General features: G+C 54.4%; 1 protein-coding gene across 1 annotated transcript; it reads left to right on the forward strand.

The window, feature by feature from the left end:
• Nucleotides 1–851: 851 nt before the first annotated feature.
• Nucleotides 852–19,104, forward strand: LOC138765377 (nectin-1). The gene is made up of 6 exons (XM_069942419.1): nt 852–951; nt 1,182–1,613; nt 4,955–5,248; nt 5,656–5,773; nt 7,205–7,353; nt 16,843–19,104. The coding sequence occupies exons 1-6, from the start codon at nt 852–854 to the stop codon at nt 17,253–17,255; spliced, it is 1,506 nt and encodes a 501-aa protein (XP_069798520.1). The 3' UTR covers nt 17,256–19,104.
• Nucleotides 19,105–20,082: the final 978 nt, after the last annotated feature.

Below are 20,082 nucleotides of genomic sequence, written 5' to 3' on the forward strand. Positions count from 1 at the left end.
GTGGATTTGTATGGGTTGGCACAACATTGTGGGCTGAAGAGCCTGCATGATGGTGGAAGGTTCTAGCCTCTGGTAAGTTGTCATCGTTTCTCTCAGGAATGCCAAGTGCTCAAATGGCAAACTGCAGGCAGCAAGGTTTCCCGGAGCCTTCAGCTGACCCATTGAGGGACTTTCCCCCTTCGTACCCACTCCGTCCAGTGCAGGGATGTGTCTCCGGGCACCTCCGCTTCTAGCTCCCTGTGACCCTTCTTGGAGCGCCCCGTTGCGCTCAGAGCTGGAGTGCGCTCTCGTACGGGGTAGTTCCCTGTGTTGGAGGGTTCTTTGTGCAGGTCAGTTCCATGTGTCGGAATACCTTTGTTGGAATGTTCCTTGTTTTGAAGCGTGCTCTTGCGCAGGGGAGTTCCACTTGTTGGAGTGTTCTACATATTAGAGCATGCTCCTGCGCAGAGCAGTTCCGTATGTTGGAGTGTTCCACGTATTGGAGTGTCTCTGCACAGGGCAGTTCCGCATGTCAGAGTGTTCCACGTACTGGAGCGTGCTCCTGAGCATGACAGTTCCGGGTGTTGGAGTGTTCCACGTACTGGAGCGTGCTCCTGCGCAGGGTAGTTCTGGGTGTTGGAGTGTTCCACGTACTTGAGCGCACTCCTGCTTGGGAAGGTTACAAGCATTAGAATGAGCTCTCACAAAGGACAGTTCCATGTGCCAGAAGGTGCTCTCAAACAGGGCAGATACTCAATGTTGGAAAGTGCTCTCACATGGGACAATCACACATGCCAGGGCACACTCTCGCACAGGACGGTTGCACGTGCTGAAACATGCTCTTACATAGGATAGTTACATGTGTTGGACCTATGGCACGACTGTGTGTATGTGTATTGGAATATATTTTTGTGCAGGGCTACTCAATGCATCATGGGGTGGAGTTGGAATTCTCGTACATAAGACTGATCGGTGCGCTTGCTCTCTCTCTCTCTCCCTCCCCACCCCCCATTGGCTTGGTGTGTCTGACTGTAGGAGAGGTTGTTGTGCATGATGTCTTGGTGTGAGCTGTCGCTTTCTCTCGCGTGACTGCTTGGCGTGGGCTCTCTTTTGCGCACATGGAACTGTTCATTGTGTTGTAGCACTCTACTTTGTGCAAGTCTGCTCTATGGTTTGAACACCCCCTTCCCCCGGTGGCGCAGCCTTGCTGTTGATTTGCCACCTTGTCCCTTGCCCGGATGGTCTCCCCGCTGACTGGACACCTCCCCTTTCTCTCTCCGCAGCTGCAGCCAGCCAGCACGTGAAGGTGGAAACCCGCGTCTCTGGGTTCGTCGGCCAGCAGGCCCTCCTGCGCTGCCAGTTTGTGGACCCGGCAGAGACCCTCACTGTCACCCAGGTGACCTGGGTGAAGGACCCCTCGGGAGCCAAGATCAACCTGGCTGTGCACAATCCGGAGCTCGGCATCCACTACCCGACGGAAATGGGTGGCCGCATCCATTTCCGCAACCCCAGTCTGCAGGATGCCACGCTGGTCATCGACTCTCTGCAGCTCGATGATGACGGTGTCTATAGTTGCGAGTTTGCCACCTATCCCAGTGGTAACCAGGAGGCCGCCACCAACCTCACCGTGCTGGGTAGGCATTTTGCCTCGGCACCCTCTGTCCATTCATTCCTCCGCCCCGCCCACCCTCCGCCCCGCCCACCCTCCGCCCCGCCCACCCTCCGCCCCGCCCACCCTCCGCCCCGCCCACCCTCCGCCCCGCCCACCCTCCGCCCCGCCCACCCTCCGCCCCGCCCACCCTCCGCCCCGCCCACCCTCCGCCCCGCCCACCCTCCGCCCCGCCCACCCTCCGCCCCGCCCACCCTCCGCCCCGCCCACCCTCCGCCCCGCCCACCCTCCGCCCCGCCCACCCTCCGCCCCGCCCACCCTCCGCCCCGCCCACCCTCCGCCCCGCCCACCCTCCGCCCCGCCCACCCTCCGCCCCGCCCACCCTCCGCCCCGCCCACCCTCCGCCCCGCCCACCCTCCGCCCCCGCCCACCCTCCGCCCCCGCCCACCCTCCGCCCCCGCCCACCCTCCGCCCCCGCCCACCCTCCGCCCCCGCCCACCCTCCGCCCCCGCCCACCCTCCGCCCCCGCCCACCCTCCGCCCCGCCCACCCTCCGCCCCGCCCACCCTCCGCCCCGCCCTCTCCCAGGGTGTTAACTGGAGTAAACACCACCTCCTTCCCTTCCTGTCAGAGAATGATGTCTGTGTACCCTGGGGTCTTTCTGTTCTACAACACTCCCCAGGGCCTCACCATGTACCATTAACTCAGTGAACAGCCCGTCCAGTGTTATTGTAACACCAGTGATGAAGGTTTGAATCTGGTGCTGTCTGTGAGGAGTTTGTATGGGTTTCCACTGGGTGTTCATGTTTCTCTCCACAGTCCAGAGACAGATGGGGTTTTAGTTTAATTGGTCAAGTGGGTGTATTTGGGTGGAACGAGCTTATTGGTCTGGAAGAATCTATTACTGTGGAAGATCCGTTGTTAATGTCTTGTGCAGTCATACCATGGTACATAATGGCACACGAACAGGCCCTTTGGCCCTTCTGATTTGTCCAGATCTATTATTCGGCTTTGTCCCACTGACCTGCACCCAGTCCATACCCCTCCCATCCATGTACCTATCCATATTTTTCTTAATTTTTTAAAAAACTTTATTTATTCGAAGGATCATTAGTAGTAATACAGAATACATTCCATATAGAAAATTTTATATGAATATATATTGAAAAAAGTAATTTTAAAAACTCAAAAAATTAATCAAATCCCCTCCCACCCCGCCAGCCAACTCTCTTAAGGAGATCCAAAAATATATGAACAGAAACTAAGAATATATAATAAATCAAAATATATCTAAATGCATATATTCCAAATATGGTGACCACTTACTAACAAAAAAAGAATAATTGTCATGCAGATTATATGCAATTTTTTCCATAATAATAGAAGCTTTCAATTCAATTTGCCATCGCATTATATTAATCACTATGTTATCTTTCTATGTACTTGCTACACATTTTCGAGCTACAGACAATGCTAAATACACAAATGCAATTTGAAATTTATCCAACCCTAATCCCCTTAAAGGAATCGTACAACCCATTAAAAAAAAATAGATGAATCTAATGGTAACATATAATTTTCCAAAATTAACTTTAATTGCTTCCTAGAATGGTTGTACATGCACACAAAACCAAACAGCGTGTAAAAAAAAAAAAGTTCCAGTACATTAACTAACAATATAATCACTTACTACAAAATATTGCTCCCCTTTTAGTAACTTAAAACCACTCTCCCTCCCCTAAAAAAACTTTCCAAAGGTAGTAATGCCCTAAAAACTGGGTGTGGTAAACCCCACTAGTGGCAGATGACTATCAAAGATTTCAGTGCTATTCCCCCCCACCCCCAGCCAGAAATACATCATTCATATTAATGCAATCCAGTACTGTAAATATATTCAACCCAGTGACTCCATTCCCAATGATTGTTCCAGGTCTTCAATGTCAATAAGACTTTGTGTTAAAACCTCTTTCTTTCCATTTTTCCCATTCTGCCCATTTCCGTTTCTATTTGCCCTCTTTTTGGGTGATGGTGGCGAAACTCTTCCATATCCACGTAAATCCGGTAATAAATTAGCAAAAACTAACACATCGTGATCATTCTCAAAAAATTGAGATTGAAAGTTACCAGAAAAGACTTTTAACACAGCAGGATATCAAAAAGCAAATTTATAACCCTTCCGCCACAGCACTTCTTCAGCCGAATTAAACTCCCATCATCGCCTAATCATTTCCTGACTCAGATTTTTCTTAAATGTTAAAATTGAGCCCACATTCACCAATTCAGCTTGTTCCACACCCCCATCCTTCTCCACATGAAAATTCCACCCAACCATCTCCCCTTTCCCCCTTAACCCACGTCCTCTGGTTTGTATCTCACCCACCCTTAGTGGGAAAAGCCAACCTACATTTACTCTGTCTCTCTCCCTCATCATTTTAAATATCAAATCTCCCCTCATTCTTCTCCGCTCCAGGGAATGAAGTCTAAACCTGTTGAACCTTTCCCTGTAACTCAGTTCCTGATGTCTGGGCAACATCCCAGTAAATCTTCTCTACCCTATTTCAATCTTAATGAGATCTTTCCTGTAGCTTGGTGACTAAAACTGCACACAATTCTCCAAATTTGGCCTCACCAATGTCTTATACAACTTCACCATAACATCCCAACTCCTGGACTCAATACTTTGATTAATGAAGGCAATGTGCCAAAAGCTCTCGTTACAACCCTGTCCACCTGTGACGCCACTTTCAGGGAATTCTGTATTTGTGTTCCCAGATCCCTCTGTTCTACTACACTCCTCAGTGCCCGACCGTTTACTGTGTCTCTCCTTTCTTGGTTTGTCCTTACAATGTGCAACCCCTCGCACTTGCCTGCATCAAACTCTCTCTGCCAGTTTTTAGCCCATTTTTCCCAGCTGGTCCAGACCCCTCTGCTCTACTGCACTCCTCAGTGGTCCACCACATACCGCATTCATCCTAACTTGGAGAAGCACCTCGCACTTGAATTAATTTTAAATTTCGACATAGAGCGCAGTCCACCAACCATGCTGCCCAATGAATCTATAACCCCTGGTAAGATTTGAAAGGTGGGAGGAAACCAGAGCACCCAAAGGGAACCCACGGCATCATGGGGGTGGTGGGGGGGGGGGTGGTGGGAAGAATGTGCAAACTCTTAGCAGGCAGCACTGGTTTTAAACAGTGTCGCGCTATCTGCTACACGAGCGTGCCTGCGTTACATTCTATCTGCCATTTTGAAGCCCATTTTTCCAGTTGCTCCAGATCCCTTCTGTTCTCCCGCACACTGCAGAACCCCACTGTTGATTGTGTCTGTCCTCTGACCTTGTGTCTCCATTCATTTCATTGTCTCTCAGCCACACCAGAGAACACTGCCACTGCTCTGCTGGTGCAGGCCGGAGAATCTGAGATCCCGGTGGCCACCTGCATCTCAGAGAGAGGGAAGCCTGCGGCTTCCATTGCATGGCGGGGTGGCGTGTCCGGAAACATCTCCACACAGGTGAAGGCAGACCCTGCAGGGACCATCACCGTCACCAGCCACTACCTGGCGGTCCCCAGTGGCAAGATCGACGGCCTGCAGATGCAGTGCATCGTGACCCAGGCGGCACTTCTGCAGCCCGAGGTGATCAAGGTCACGTTGTCAGTTCAGTGTGAGTACTCGAGGTCGTTATGTGACACAGGAAGGGGAGTAGGTGACAAGAGGGGTGCAGGGGAACGGAGGGGGTTGCAGAGACAGGGAAGGTGTTACAGAGGGGGACCGAGGGGGGTGGCAGAGGGGGACCGGGGGGGGTGGCAGAGGGGGACCGGGGGGGGTGGCAGAGGGGGACCGGGGGGGGTGGCAGTGGGGGACCAGGGGGGGTGGCAGTGGGGGACCGGGGGGGTGGCAGAGGGGGACCGGGGGGGGGTGGCAGAGGGGGACCGGGGGGGGTGGCAGAGGGGGACCGGGGGGGTGGCAGAGGGGGATCGGGGGTGGCAGAAAGGTACAAAGACGGGGAGGAGTGTAGGGGACTGGACAGTGGCAGTGATGGATATTCACCAGCTTCCCGTTCCCTCTCAGATCCCCCGATGGTGACAATTGAGGGATACGACGACAATTGGTACCTGGATCGGAAACATGCCTCACTCACCTGCAACGTGAAGGCAAACCCCAAGGCCAACACATTCAGCTGGAGGATGTGAGTGTCTGGAGGGATGGACCTCACCCTGGGCTGGTGGGGGGGCAAGGGGAGGGGAGACACATGTCCTTCCCGCGATCACCTCCATCCCTGCTTCTGCTTCACAAAGTATGGGGAAACTGTCAGGGTCATTGGCAGGGCAGGGATGGGCCAAATTGTGTTGTTCAATGTGTTTACCCCTCCGGTCCCCTCCACCCCTCCCTGTCTCTGTGACCCCCTCCACCCCTCCCTGTCTCTGTGACCCCCTCCAACCCTCCATGTCTCTGTGACCCCCTCCACCCCTCCCTGTCTCTGTGACCCTCTCCACCCCTCCCTGTCTCTGTGAACCCCTCCACCCCTCCCTGTCTCTGTGACCCCCCTCCACCTCTCCGTCTGTGACCCCCCTCCACCCCTCCCTGTCTCTGTGACCCCCCTCCACCCCTCCCTGTCTCTGTGATCCCCCTCCACCCCTCCCTGTCTCTGTGACCCCCCTCCACCCCTCCCTGTCTCTGTGACCCCCCTCCACCCCTCCCTGTCTCTGTGACCCCCCTCCACCCCTCCCTGTCTCTGTGACCCCCCTCCACCCCTCCCTGTCTCTGTGACCCCCCTCCACCCCTCCCTGTCTCTGTGACCCCCCTCCACCCCTCCCTGTCTCTGTGACCCCCCTCCACCCCTCCCTGTCTCTGTGACCCCCCTCCACCCCTCCCTGTCTCTGTGTCCACCCCTCCCTGTCTCTGTGACCCCCATCTACCCCTCCCTGTCTGTGTCCCCCTCCACCTCTCCCTGTCTCTGTGACCCCCCTCCACCCCTCCCTGTCTCTGTGACCCCCCCACCCCTCCCTGTCTCTGTGACCCCCCCACCCCTCCCTGTCTCTGTGACCCCCTCCACCCCTCCCTGTCTCTGTGACCCCCCCCCACCCCTCCCTGTCTCTGTGACCCCCCCCACCCCTCCCTGTCTCTGTGACCCCCCCCACCCCTCCCTGTCTCTGTGACCCCCCCCACCCCTCCCTGTCTCTGTGACCCCCCCCACCCCTCCCTGTCTGTGTCCCCCTCCACCTCTCCCTGTCTCTGTGACCCCCCTCCACCCCTCCCTGTCTGTGTCCCCCTCCACCTCTCCCTGTCTCTGTGACCCCCCTCCACCCCCACCCCTCCACCCCTCCCTGTCTCTTGACCCCCCTCCAGCCCTCCCTGTCTTTATCCCAGGATCTCTGCTGTCCCCTCTGTTTTCCCATTACACCTTTATTTGCATCATCCCCACACCCAGTCTTGGTCCCTTGGGTCTACCCTCTTCCTCCACGAGTCAGTCATGGTGGACCTACTGAGAGGACCACCCCCTCAGTCAATTGTTTGTATCGGTTACCCATGGGATTGGAAAGCAGACTTCCCCTATGTGGCTCTGACTCACTCTCTCTCTCTCTTCCCCCCCACCCCCACCCCCTTGTACCATGTGCAGGAATGGTGGGGAGATTCCTCCCAACGTGCGAATCAACGGCCACCAGCTCACGGTGGACACAGTGACATTCAAGATGAACAGCACCTTCACCTGCGAGGCGACCAACTCCTTGGGCAAGTCCAGCGGCAGTGTGGACATTGTCGTCCGAGGTAAGGACCCTCTATCACCCCCCACCTCTGTGGAGTTCCCATCCCCCTGGGAAGTGGGGGTGGGTGGGTGGGGTGGAGTTCGGTTTTGGTGCCTTGAGGCGCGGGGTCTCGGGCAACAACCTTCTGCCTTGTCTTGGAAACTTCACATCCACATATTCGTCTAATAAAAGACGGGTTCTGTCTCTCTGCCATCGGCCGGCCTCTGGTCTGAGGGGGAGACTGTGCCAAATGCGCTGGGCATGTCTACTGCCCATGCCCTAGCCTGTAGTAGAGCATTCCAGCACAGTGCAGGCCCTTCGGCCTGCAATGTTATGTTGACCCATATCAACCCACTCAACATTCTCACTTTTCCCTCTCACCCATAACTCCGTTCTCTTCTTGCATCCATGTGCCTGTCTAAGAGTCTTCTAAATGTCCTTCTTGTACCAGCCTCCCCCACCCCTGGTAACGCATTCCAGGCCCCCAACCACACTCTTAAATAAACGCCCCCGACGTCTCCCTGAAACGTTCCTCCCTTCACCTTGTCAAGGCGTCTTCTGGTGTTTGTCTCCTTCGCCCTGGGAAAGGGGCCCTGGCCATCCACTCTATGCCTCCTGTAATCTTGTAGGCCACTATTCAGTCACCCAAAGGGAAAAGCCCCCAGCTCTGCGAACCTTGCCTCAGGAGTCGCGTTGTCCAATCCAGGCAACGTCCTGGTGAATTTCCTCTGCCCCCTCTCCATGGCTTCCCCATCCTCCTGTGCTGAGACAACCAGAACTGAACGCAATCCTCCACGTATGGTCCAACGAGGGTTCTACCGAGCTGCAACGTCACCTCACAGCTCTTGAACTCACTCCGCCCGAAGGTCAGGCTTTTTAGCTACCCCATCGACCTGCGCGGCCACCTCTCGTTAGCCACTGTTGCTGGGGTCCTCTCTGGCCGTCGATCCTGAGGGCTGGAGAGCGAGCTGTGAGACAGGGAGATGATATGATTCCTGCTCCTTGTGGAATGGGGTCTGTTTGACAAGCAGGTGAGAGAGTTGAGATTGGAGGTGGGGGGGAGTGGGAATTTCAGCCCCGGGATCCATAATGTGTTTGGCCTCTATAGAGTTGTGATGTCGAAGGTTGATGTTGGCGATGTCGGGTGTGCACTGGCTCTGAACCGGTTCCAAATAGACTCCTGTTTTTTTTTTTGGTGATAAAGTACTTCTGATACTAAATGTAATTCTGCCAACAACAGCAAACTAAGTGGGTGTTTGTCAGAAGGTTGAATTTGAAGCAACGCTTCCCGTATGTATCCATGGGAATCAGCTTTTGCATCCAGCACTCCCATTGTGCAGTCTGTCCGGATTGACGACCGGGCCGACTTCGCCGATTCCCATGCCGACGCGTCTGTCCAAGGCCTTGGACACCGTCCCACCAAGACCACCCATAAATTCGGTCCGGGCGCCCTCCAACCGGTAGGCGTTGACATCGACCTCCCCGGTTTTTGCTCGCCCCATTCTTTCCCTCGCATCTCTTCTATTTTCTTTCCTAGCTCTCCGCCCCCCCCCCCCCTTTCCCTCTCCATTCGCAGAGCCGTGCCCCCCCTCTTCTCCAACAGTTATCTCCAAGTCGGCATTGGAAGAGATCTATTGGGGTTGGGGGGGCATTAGGGTAACTGCGAGGCAGCGGTGGGGGGGGGGTGGACTACCATTTGAGAATTCATTCAGCGGTGCAGGGGCCGGGTGCCCATACCTGGGATGGACCTTCTCCTCCCACCACACTGTCACAGTTCCCCTCCCTCTGGCGTCTTAGACCAACACACGCGCTCATAGTTTGGAGACACCAGGTTGCATTTATTGGACAGATCACAGGGTTAAAGTGGCAGGGGCTGTTGGCTTGGGGGGGAGGTGTTCTTACCTAGTGGAGGGTGGTGTTCTTACCTAGTGGAGGGTGGTGTTCTTACCTAGTGGAGGGTGGTGTTCTTACCTAGTGGAGGGTGCTGGAGGGCAGGGGGTGGCATGGGAGCATCCTTCTCGGGTTCCAAGCTCAGCTGCTGCAGGGAAGGGAGGGTTGGGGGGTGTGTCAGGTTAGCGCTTACAGCATCAGCGGTCAGGACCGGGGTTCAAAAAAAGGGAGTGGGTTTGTACATTCTCTCTGTGTCTACGAGGGGGGTTTCCCCTAGGGTGGGGGTAGGCTCCAGTTTCCTCCCACCATCCGAAACATATCGGGGAGCAGTAGGCCATTTGGATGGCACGGGCACGTGGGCCGAAATGGCCTGTCGGCACATAGATGTCACGAAGACGTGCCAGGCGGGAAGAGAATCGCCCCTGTGGTGTGGTGCCGGTGATGAGTTAATCTGAGGGGGGGGGGTGGGGTGAGAGCGAGGACGAGGAGGGTGATGGGGAAATCCTTTAAGTTAGAATTGATCAACTTCCTACTGGCTCTCTCCTAATAATAAAACTGTATTGTACAGGATAAACTTCAGCTTCTGCCCACAAACAAAGAGTCACTGTGATCATTACTCCGGTGCCCCTAACAATAAAAGAAAGAGGACCCTCCCCACATCAGAGACACCGAGTGTCCGTGGATTCACCTCCCGCAGCTGCCCAGACTCCTGTTCAACCCATTGGCTGTCCGATTTCCCCCTCCCCTCCTCGATGCGATCAGGAAGCCCTTCAGTGCCCGAGGCCCCTTCTTGCTCCCAGCGCCCCTCTCGGAATCGATCCCTGGCTCCCCTGAGTCGGTGTCCCCGCTGCCCCCACCCCTCCCGACCGCAAGTTGCCTGCAGCCTGTGCGGTTCCCCTCGGCCGTTAACGGGTCTGCCGCCTCCTCCCCCCGTAGGGTTGCCTCTTCTCAACGGTGGTGGGTTCCCCCCCCCTCCGGTTTCTGGTGCCCTGTGCCAGTCAGCTGCTCTCCCCCCCCACCCTTGGAGTCCGCAACCCCCCTCATCATCCGCTGCTGATGCTCCCTTGGGCGCAGGGTAATTCCCTGGGAATGTTCTTGGCTGTGAGAACTGCAGCTGCCACGTGTTGCCCAGCAAGAGGTGATTTCTCCAGCAGTGATGGTGGTAAATCCCCCTGTCACCCACTTCAGTCCCGTGCTGCAGCGCCACTGGCCTGACCCCTCTTGGGGACTTCTAGTTTTGGGGAAGTTCTCGCTTGGGAGTGGTGACTCTAAACTTTGGGGCAGTGTGATCTGCACGATGCTAACTTCAGAGCCAGTGACCTGGGTCTGTACCTGGGCTGCTTGTAAGTAGTTTTTAACGTTTTCCCCCAGGGGCTCTGGTTTCCACCCACTGTTCAGAATGTCTAAATTGCGCAGCGTTGACTCATGGGCCAAAATAGTCTGTATGCCTAAACTTAGTTTAAAAAAAAATTCAAACCAGCTCAGATGGAAAGTTCCGGTGAACTTGGCCAGATGCTCTTGGAAGGAGGAAATGTTCAACAGGAGAGAGGAAGGGTCAGTGATTTGGCTCCCGTGCTGGTTAGTTGGAGAACGTGGGGGAACGGGGTATGGGAGGAGTGGCGCTAGGGCGGGGATCTCTGGTGCATGGGTTCGGATACTTTTTGGATGGGGTGAAAATTCAGACCTCAGATGTGCAAAGGGACCTGGGTGTCCTCGTGCAGGGAAACCTGAAAGTTAATGACCGGGTGGGGTTCGTAGTGAAGAATCCGATTGCTATGTTGGCATTCATTTCGAGAGAAATAGTGTACAAGAGTAGAGAGGTGTTGATGAGGCTCTATGGGGCAGTGGTGAGGCCTCATTTGGAGAACTGTGTGCAGTTTTGGGCCTCCTATCATAGAAAGAATGTGATGTTGTTGGAGAGGAGATTTATCAGGACGACTCCCAGAATTCAAGGGCTGACGTACGAGGAGCATTTGGCAGCTCCTGAGTTGTATTCATTGAAGTCTAGGAGAATGAAAGGAAATCTCAGAGACCTTTCGTATTTTGAAAGGTTTAAATTGGGTGGACACGGGTAAGATGTTTCCCTTGGTGGGTGAATTGAGGACAAGGGGTCATAGTCTGAAAATTAGAGGTTATCCATATAAAACAGAGATTAGGAAGAACTTCTTCAGCCAAAGGGTCTTGGATCTGTGGAACTTGCTGCCGCATACAGCAGTGGAAGCCAGATCACTGGGAGTATTTAAACAAGAAATAGACAACTATCTCATTAGTGAGGGCATCGGGGGATATAGGGAAAAGGCCGGAAATTGGAACTAGTGTAGAGTAGATTTATGGAACAGACTGGATGGGCCTAGTGGCCTCCTTCTGTTCCTTTGTCTTGTGAATTTTGGGGGTGTGGCACTTCTAGGCTGACGAAGGATGTGCACGCGAGAGCATGCTTGCAGTTGGTGCGGCCATGCAGGCAAGCGCCTGTATGTGTACGACTGGCTGAAGGGGCGCCAGGTACCGGAAGTGAGAGGGCGTCAGGGGCGCTGTAAGGGCTCCCTGATCGCACCGGAGGTTTGGATCTGGAGCTCGGGCGGCTAATGGATCGAGCAGGAGCCCGTGAGGCTGGGGAAGGTGAATCCATGGACACGGTGTCTATTTTTACTTCTCTAACTAAGGGGTGCCTGGAAATTTCTGCTGATGGTGAATCTTTGGGAGATTGAATGCAATTTTGTGTAATATTACATCTGTTTTATTACGTGATGAATAAAAGAAGCTTGATTCTTGAACTTTGTTTTAGGGGAGAGGCTGGAGAAACTCAGCAGGTCAAACAGTGTAATTTATAGAGCAAAGATAAAGATACATAACCGACGTTTTGTGTGTGAGCCCTTTGGGAAGGTGTAGAAAAATGCAGGCCAGCGCCTCACAAAATGATAGGGTGGGGGGAGGAGCGCAGTCCCAAAGGCAGGAGGTAATGAGGGGGAGGGGGGATATTTTGGCGAGAGCAGGAGGAATGAAGATGAAGGGGGGGGAATGGGGAGGGAGAACGGGGGGGGGGTGGGGTGCAAGCAGGAGAAATCGATGGCAATGCCGTCTGGTTGGAGGGCGCCCAGGTGGAAAATTGAGAGCCATTTATGGGTGGTCCTGGTGGGGGGATGAGGCCGTGGAGGGACCAGTCAGTGCTTGAGCGGGGCGCGGCTTTGAAGTGGTCGGCTGCCGGAAGAAGCCATCCGCTGATGTGGACGGAGTGAAGGTGAAGCAATCTCCCAGTCTCTGTTGAGAAGGCCACAAAGGTATCTGGCCCATCCCTGGGTTGAAGGGCTCAATTGCAAAACGTTGGTTCTCTATCATTATTTGATCTGCTGAGTTTCTCCAGCATTTTACTTCAACCGCAGTGTCTGCAGACCTTTACGTTTTACTTCAGGGGAGGGGAGAGAGATTTGAGAGGGCCCTGATGAGATGCAACAGCCTCAGAATCGGGTGGGCATGGGCAGTGCGAAGCTATATGACACTGGCAACCCGGGTTTGATTCTGGTGCTATCTGTAAGAAGTTTGTATGCTCCACCCATGTCTGCCTGGGTTTCATCCAGATGCTCTGGTTTCATCAAGACAAGTTTATTGTCATCTGATTGTACAAGTACAACCCGATGAAACCGCGTTCTCCGGTCCTCAGTGCAGGACAAGTATTTCATCTATACAAATAAATATTGCTTCATGAATGTGAGCATCTCGGGTGGTCAGTCTGAGCCGTTCCTTTGGTCGTTCAGCATTCTTGCTGCCTGTGGGAAGAAGCTGTTCCTCAGCCTGGTGGTGCTGGCTCTGATCCTCCTGGATCTCTTCCCCCGACGGGAGCAGCTGAGAGATGCCGCATGCAGGGTGGAAGGAAGTGCTCGATGATTTTGCGTGCCTTCTTCACACAATGATCCCAGTAGATTGAGGGGAAGGAGGACTCCAGTAATTGTGTCTGCTACTCTTCCTGAAAGTGGCATCACAGGTGGACAGGGTTGTAATGAGAGCTTTTGGCACATTGGCCTTCATAAATCAAAGTATTGAGTCCAGGAGTCGGGTTGTTATGGTGAAGTTGTATAAGACATTGGTAAGGCCAAATTTGGAGAATTATGTGCAGTTTTGGTCACTGAACTACAGGAAAGATCTCAATGAGATAGAAAGAGGGCAGAGAAGATTTACTGGGATGTTGCCCAGACTTCAGGAACTGAGTTACAGGGAAAGGTTAAACAGGTTTGGACTTTATTCCCTTGGAACGGAGAAGAAGGAGGGGAGATTTGATATTTAAAATGATGGGGGGAGAGACAGAGTAAATGTAGGTCGGCTTTTCCCACTGAGGGTGGGTGAGATACAAACCAGAGGACGTGCGTTAGGGGTGAAAGGGGTAAAGTTTAGGGGGAACATCTTCACACAGAGAGCGGTGGGAATGTGGAACGAACTGCCAGCTGTAGTGGTGAATCTGGGTTCAATTGTAACATTTAAGGAGAATTTGGAAAGGCTGATAGATGGGAGGGGTATGGAGGGCTATGGACTTGGTGACAGACACTAGGACCACGCAATAACTAGAAAGGGCCTGTTTCTGTGGTGTGGTGTTCTATGGTTCGTATGGTCCTGTGGATTGACCTCTGATCTATTTCCCTGCAGGGACCGTCCCCACACTGTGACACAGCCCGGACAGGATGCTCTCAATAGAGCTCCTGTAGAAGGTTGAACTGACAGTGGCCGGTAGCCTTGCCTGCCTCTGTCTTTTCAGGAGGTGCAGTCACCGTTGCACCTTCCTGACAAGCGAGCAGATGTTGAGCGTCCACGATAGGTCGCTCGTTAAGTGAACTGTAAGGAACTTGGTGTCTCCACTCTCTCCACCGCAAAGTTGTCGATGTATAGCGGAGGGCGGTCGCTCCTGGTCCTCCTGACGTCCACAATTGTCTCCCTCGTCTTGTCCGCATTGAAACCCGGGTTGTCACTCTCGCACCGTACTGCGAGGTTCCCTCCTCCTCTCTGCAGTGCGACCCATCATCGTTGGTGACGAGGCCAACAACCTGTCGGGTTGTCTGCAAACTCAACCCTGTTGGAGCTGGATCCTGGCGATGCAGTCATGGGGTTTCCTCCTCCCCCTTCAAATAATCTGGGGAGGGGTCGTAGGCCGGTCTCGATGGCCAGGACTGGTATTTAGCATGCTACCTTGGTCAGAAGGGATGTTCCTTTTTTGGGCTGTGGTAACAGGTCATTTCAGCCCACATCTCCATTAACCAACCCCCCCCCCCCCCCGGGTATGTTTTAAACATGGCAGCCCCCCCCCCCGGGGGAAAACCCATTCAGGGAAGAACGTACAAACTCCTCACAGGCAATGTGGGATTTGAACCTCATCGCTGGCTCTGTAAGGGCATTGCGCCAATCGTTCTAGGGGAAGGGATGGCCAGTCGGGGATGGGCATTTCATTTTGTGCCTCTGGGGTGTTAACCATCAGTGTGAAGCTGTGGGTAGTCTTTTCCTATCGGCCTCTGAGTGCCCTGTGTTGAAGCTTTCCCGTTTCATGACCATCAGTCAAAAGGGCATCAACAGGCATTGTTTGGCAATCATTCAGTCTGTGTTTTAACTGCCAAGTTGGTTCATAAATTAGCCTTTACATAATTAGTTTCACCAGATTGAAACAACCTCTTCAAGGGACCTTCCCCTGTGGCCCAGCCTTTCAAAAGAATTTCCTTCCCCCCCCCCCCCCCCCCCCCACCCCCATAAAGGGAACCTTGCAGGATTGTTTCTTAAAGGGGCCTCCCCCTCCCCCCTCAGGGTCCAACCTGACTGTCCAGCATCTTAAAGGAATCTTCTCCAGAGATTTGGGATCTCCCGCAGGTGACCTCCCATGCTCTTAAAGGGATCTGCCCGGATTGTGTCTTGTAGGGACCTTCTCCCTACAGTCCAGCCTCTTAAAGGGGCTTTCTCTTGGGCATTTTCTCTTAAAGGGATCTTCTCCCAGGATTAAGATACCTTCTCTCATGGTCCAGCTTCTTGAAGGGGCCTTCCTTCCAAGAATGTCTGTTTAAGGAACTTTCTAGTGTGATCCACTCTTAAAGGGACCTCCTCCCCACCTCCCCCCGCCACCCGGGATTGCTGGTGCAGTGCTGACCTGTGGGCCAGTTTATTTGCTCATTTTAAAAGAACAGCAAGTTTTGTGGATGTTGGGCGCGGTGGATGTGGCAGCCATGTTTTTGTACAGCAGGATCCAGGTCCGGCCCAGCACTCAGGACCTAGAAAGCAACTAAGAGGCCATTCGCTTCCCACCTCCCCCATTTTCGCATTCACCACAACCACATCCAAACTTCCCACCTGCCTGGGAGTGGCATCACCCCCTTCCTGGTTGTAGGGGTGTCACCTTCTAATCCTTCCCCCTTTCTGGGTGAGGGGTGTCACCCTCTAATCCTTCCCCCTTTCTGAATGAGGGGTGTCACCCTCTAATCCTTCCCCCTTCCCGGGTGAGGGGTGTCACCCTCTAATCCTTCCCCCTTCCCGGGTGAGGGGTGTCACCCTCTAATCCTTCCCCCTTCCCGGGTGAGGGGTGTCACCCTCTAATCCTTCCCCCTTCCCGGGTGAGGGGTGTCACCCTCTAATCCTTCCCGGGTGAGGGGTGTCACCCTCTAATCCTTCCCGGGTGAGGGGTGTCACCCTCTAATCCTTCCCGGGTGAGGGGTGTCACCCTCTAATCCTTCCCGGGTGAGGGGTGTCACCCTCTAATCCTTCCCGGGTGAGGGGTGTCACCCTCTAATCCTTCCCGGGTGAGGGGTGTCACCCTCTAATCCTTCCCGGGTGAGGGGTGTCACCCTCTAATCCTTCCCGGGTGAGGGGTGTCACCCTCTAATCCTTCCCGGGTGAGGGGTGTCACCCTCTAATCCTTCCCGGGTGAGGGGTGTCACCCTCTAATCCTTCCCGGGTGAGGGGTGTCACCCTCTAATCCTACCCGGGTGAGGGGTGTCACCCTCTAATCCTACCCCCTTTGTGGGTGAGGGGTGTCACCCTCTAATCCTTCCCCCTTTGTGGGTGAGGGGTGTCACTCTCTAATCCTTCCCCCTTTGTGGGTGAGGGGTGTTACCCTCTAATCCTTCCCCCTTTCTGCATGCAGATGTTAGGTCTGAGGATCATGGCTGGGCAGATCAGTCTTGGAGAGGAGACCCATCTCTGCTCGACGTCACTGGGGATGGGGGTGGTGCCAGGTGCCTCTCTATCTCCCCATCGGGGAGGGTGGGAAAGTCTTGAAAAACTTCCCATCCCCACCCCCACTGAGCTTCAATCTGTACCCTTCTGTTCCCTTCTATCATCCAATCAGTGATTAGCATATTTCCTCTCTCCCCCCTCCACCCTCAAGCCTACCTGCATCTCGATGTCCATAAGATATTGGTGGGCCATTCATCCCATTGACTCTGTGCTGCCATTTATAATTTATAAACGATAAATTGGTCCCAGCACTGATCCCCGAGGCACCCCAAGATTCTCCCCCACCCTCTCCCTTTTCAGTGACACCCAGGATGGGGCTACAGAGGGGGGAGGCGGGGGTTTGAGGAGGACCTTCTCCGTTGCAAGGTCGCCTCTGTGACGCGGGGATTCCTCCCCCCCCCACTGTTTTTCATGTCACCCCCAGAGAGTCAGAAGGCGGGGACAGGGAATGCGGGGGCCATCGCTGGTGGAGTCGTGGGGGGCATCCTCGCCCTCCTGCTGGTCGTCTGCCTGGCCGGCTATCTCCTGCGCCGGCGGAAGATGGAGGTGTCTGGCACCTACGACCCTAAGAGGCGAGTCTTCGGCGCCACCGTCCCCTCCATGGCTTCCCGCCCGGACTTCGCCTACCGGCCGGATTCAGACTCCGAGAAAGGCCCTAGTCTGGTCCCAACCAGCGCCAACAGCCCGTCAGAGAACACGTCCCTCGCCGGCCAACCTGAGGCAGAGGGGGAGGAGGGATGGGGGATGGATACAAGACTCCGGAGTCCAGCCCCAGATGACGACATGGAATCCCTAAGGGACGGCTCCATCATCTCCAAGAAACCGGTCTTCGTCTGAGGCAGACCTTCTTCCCCACCCTGCCAAAGACCTCAGGATGGGGGTGGGTATCGGTCAGATCCTTTTGGGGTGCCTCGGATACACGTTGGAGACTATGGGGGGGGGGGGAGAAGAATTAAAATGGTAGAACTCTCGGTCACGTGACCAGTATTCCTGCTACATCCTCCCCTAGGTCCCACCAACTCCCACTCTTCCCCCCCTCTTCCACTGACCCTCGTCCCACCACGCTTGCCTTGGGTAGGAGGAGAGATGGCTCCCTATGGTTAAACCCACCTCTTGCCTGTGGAGAAGGAACGAAGGATGGCAACTGGGACCCATCTTGCCGCCCAGGTGCATGCTGGTCCCTGGGAGCAGGCGGGTGGTCGTGAGAGGCTGCCTCGGGGGTCTGAGAGCTGGCTGGGAATGAATGATGCAGAGCAAAGGGGTCTCCAGATGTAGGAGCAGGAGTTGGCCCATTGAGTCTGTTTCACCATTCTAATAATGGGCTGATCCATTCTCCCCATCAGCCCCACTCCTCTGGCCTTCTCCCCGTAACCCTTGATGCCCGAACTCATCAAATACCTGTCAATCTCTGCCTTAAATACACCCAGCAACCTCACGTCCACAGCCGCCTATGGCAACAAGTTCCACAGGCTCATGACTCTCTGGCTAAAGACATTTTCCTATGTCTCTGTTTTAAACTGACGTCCTTTTACCTTGAAGTTGCGCCCTCCTGTCCTGGATTCCCCAACCATGGGGAACATCCTGGCCGCATCGTCTCTGTCCAGATCTTTCAGCATTCAAAATGCCTCCATGAGGTCCCCTTTGTCCTTCTGTAACCCCCATCGAGTGCAGTCCAAGAGCTGACAATCATTCTTCATATACTAACCCTTTCATTCCTGGTCTCGTTTGAGTAAATCCTCTCTGAACCCTCTCCAACGCCAGCCTATCCTTTCTCAAACACGGCGCCCAAACCCGTACCCAGTCTCCACGTGAGGTCTCACCCTGTAGAGTCTCAACGTCACGTCCCTGCTCTTGTACGTGATTCCTCTAGAACTGAACGCCCAAAAACCATTCGACCTCCACACCACCGACTCAACCTGCAGGTTAACCTTCAGGGTATCATGCACCAGGTCCCCCAAGTCCCTCTGTGCCTCAGAAGGTGGTATTTTCTCCCTCTCTAAACAATAGTCAGCCTGTCTATATTCCTTCCACCGAAGTCCATGACCAGACACCTCCCAGCACTGGGGATCACCTGCCACCTCTTTGCCCTGTTCTCGTCATCGATCCAAGTCTCTCTGCACCCTTTCCGATTCCTCAGCTCCACCATCCCCTACCGCCTGGTTCATCCCCCCCCCCCAACCAACACCCCATCCCCTCCCTGGGGCAGGAGGCATCAGGCACCGAGGTATCTCCTCGCCGAGAGCCAAGACTGATAGATGTTCCGAACTCCTGTGGACCACCGGATACGACAGGGTGGGTGTGACACAGGCTGGTGGACTTTAGTTTGTGGAGATGCTGCCTTTTGTTCTTTTAAAGTATCCCACTTGGTCTGATGGTGTTGAATAGGACTTCCTTGCTCAGTGGGGTGGGGGGGGTGGGGTTAGGGTGCTTTTCAGTCTCTGAGACCCCTGATGGTGGATTCCTGACCTGGGGATCCAGGGTGAGAACTTGTTCCAAAGAATGGGTAGAGGAGCCTCTCTTGAGAGAGGGAGGGAGTGGAGGAGAGGGACTTCCCAGAGGTGAGGGTGTGAAGGCAGGGCTGGCAGAGAGACAGGAATCCAGGGAGGTTCAAGAGACAGGAAGGTGTGTAGGGGATAGGAGGGGATTTCAGAGTCAGGGAGGGTGGAGTGGATCGGACGGGGCATACAGAAATGGAGGGGTTTCGGGGAATGGAGGGGGTTTCAGAGATGGAGGGGTGTCGGGGACTAGAAGGGGCTTCAAAGACAGGGAAGGTTGTCGGGAACTGGAGGGGGTTTCAGAGATGGAGGGGTGTTGGGGTCCGGAGAGATGGGGGGGGTTTAAATTGATTAGGAGAAGGAGTTTGAGATGGAGGGAGGAGGGGTGGGGGAGAGGTGGAGAGCTGAGAGAGGATATAAGGATTGCACTGCAACTCTTCCAGTTCTCCTCCCCTCTCCGTACCCTTGGCCTCAGTTCCCCTGACCTGCCTGTTTCTCGTGGAGTGGCGGCTTGAGAATGTGAACCCCTCCCTCTTCCTCCGTGAGCTCTGCACCTCACCCTTTAGTGTGTTCCCCAAGGTGCTCACACAGTGGAATAGCCCTGAGGAAACCCTGAACCAGTCCTGGAAGATTGAGCAAGGCCTAACAGGGAACAGCGATAAATAACTCTTGAGTTCAACACATTTTCCCCGCCCCTCCCCCTTCCTTCCCTGAGACTTCTCAGACACCCAGTTCAAGTTCGTCGTCCCATGCACCAAGATTCCTTGATCTTCAAATAATATTCAAAATCTAATATATAGGGAGCCCCACCTGGGACCCTCAGCGCCCTTTTGAATCTTGGCTCCCATTCCTGATCCCCAGCTGCCTGCGTGAGTCCTCTGGCTGGATATCTCGTATGTAGTGCTAGATCTGGTGCAGAGATACGGTGGGAATCGCCACACAGCCAGCGCAGTTGGAATGGTTTAAGCTTCAGAACCGTGGATGTCGGTGGTGGGTGGGCTGGCTTCTGAAATCCTTTTCCCCTGATGGGCTGGGGGTTGAGGTGAATGTGTTCGGGGCAGGATATCTTCAGGCCTCTTGCCACATATTCGCAAACTTGTTTATTGATAACTGGGTTCGTGGGCTGGGATGTGATTCCCAGGTGTGGACCAAGTGGAGGTGCCTGATAC

Source organism: Narcine bancroftii, chromosome 5 (assembly GCF_036971445.1).
Source record: "Narcine bancroftii isolate sNarBan1 chromosome 5, sNarBan1.hap1, whole genome shotgun sequence".
Lineage (NCBI taxonomy): Eukaryota > Metazoa > Chordata > Chondrichthyes > Torpediniformes > Narcinidae > Narcine > Narcine bancroftii.

Excerpts from the sequence above, each read along its gene's own strand:
- LOC138765377 (XM_069942419.1), top strand. The coding sequence starts at position 852 with ATGGCACGACTGTGTGTATGTGTATTGGAATATATTTTTGTGCAGGGC. Across the intron at positions 952-1,181 it reads CTCGTACATAAGACTGATCG|CCTTGCTGTTGATTTGCCAC; the intron begins GTGCGCTTGCTC and ends CCGGTGGCGCAG. Across the intron at positions 5,249-5,655 it reads GGTCACGTTGTCAGTTCAGT|ATCCCCCGATGGTGACAATT; the intron begins GTGAGTACTCGA and ends GTTCCCTCTCAG.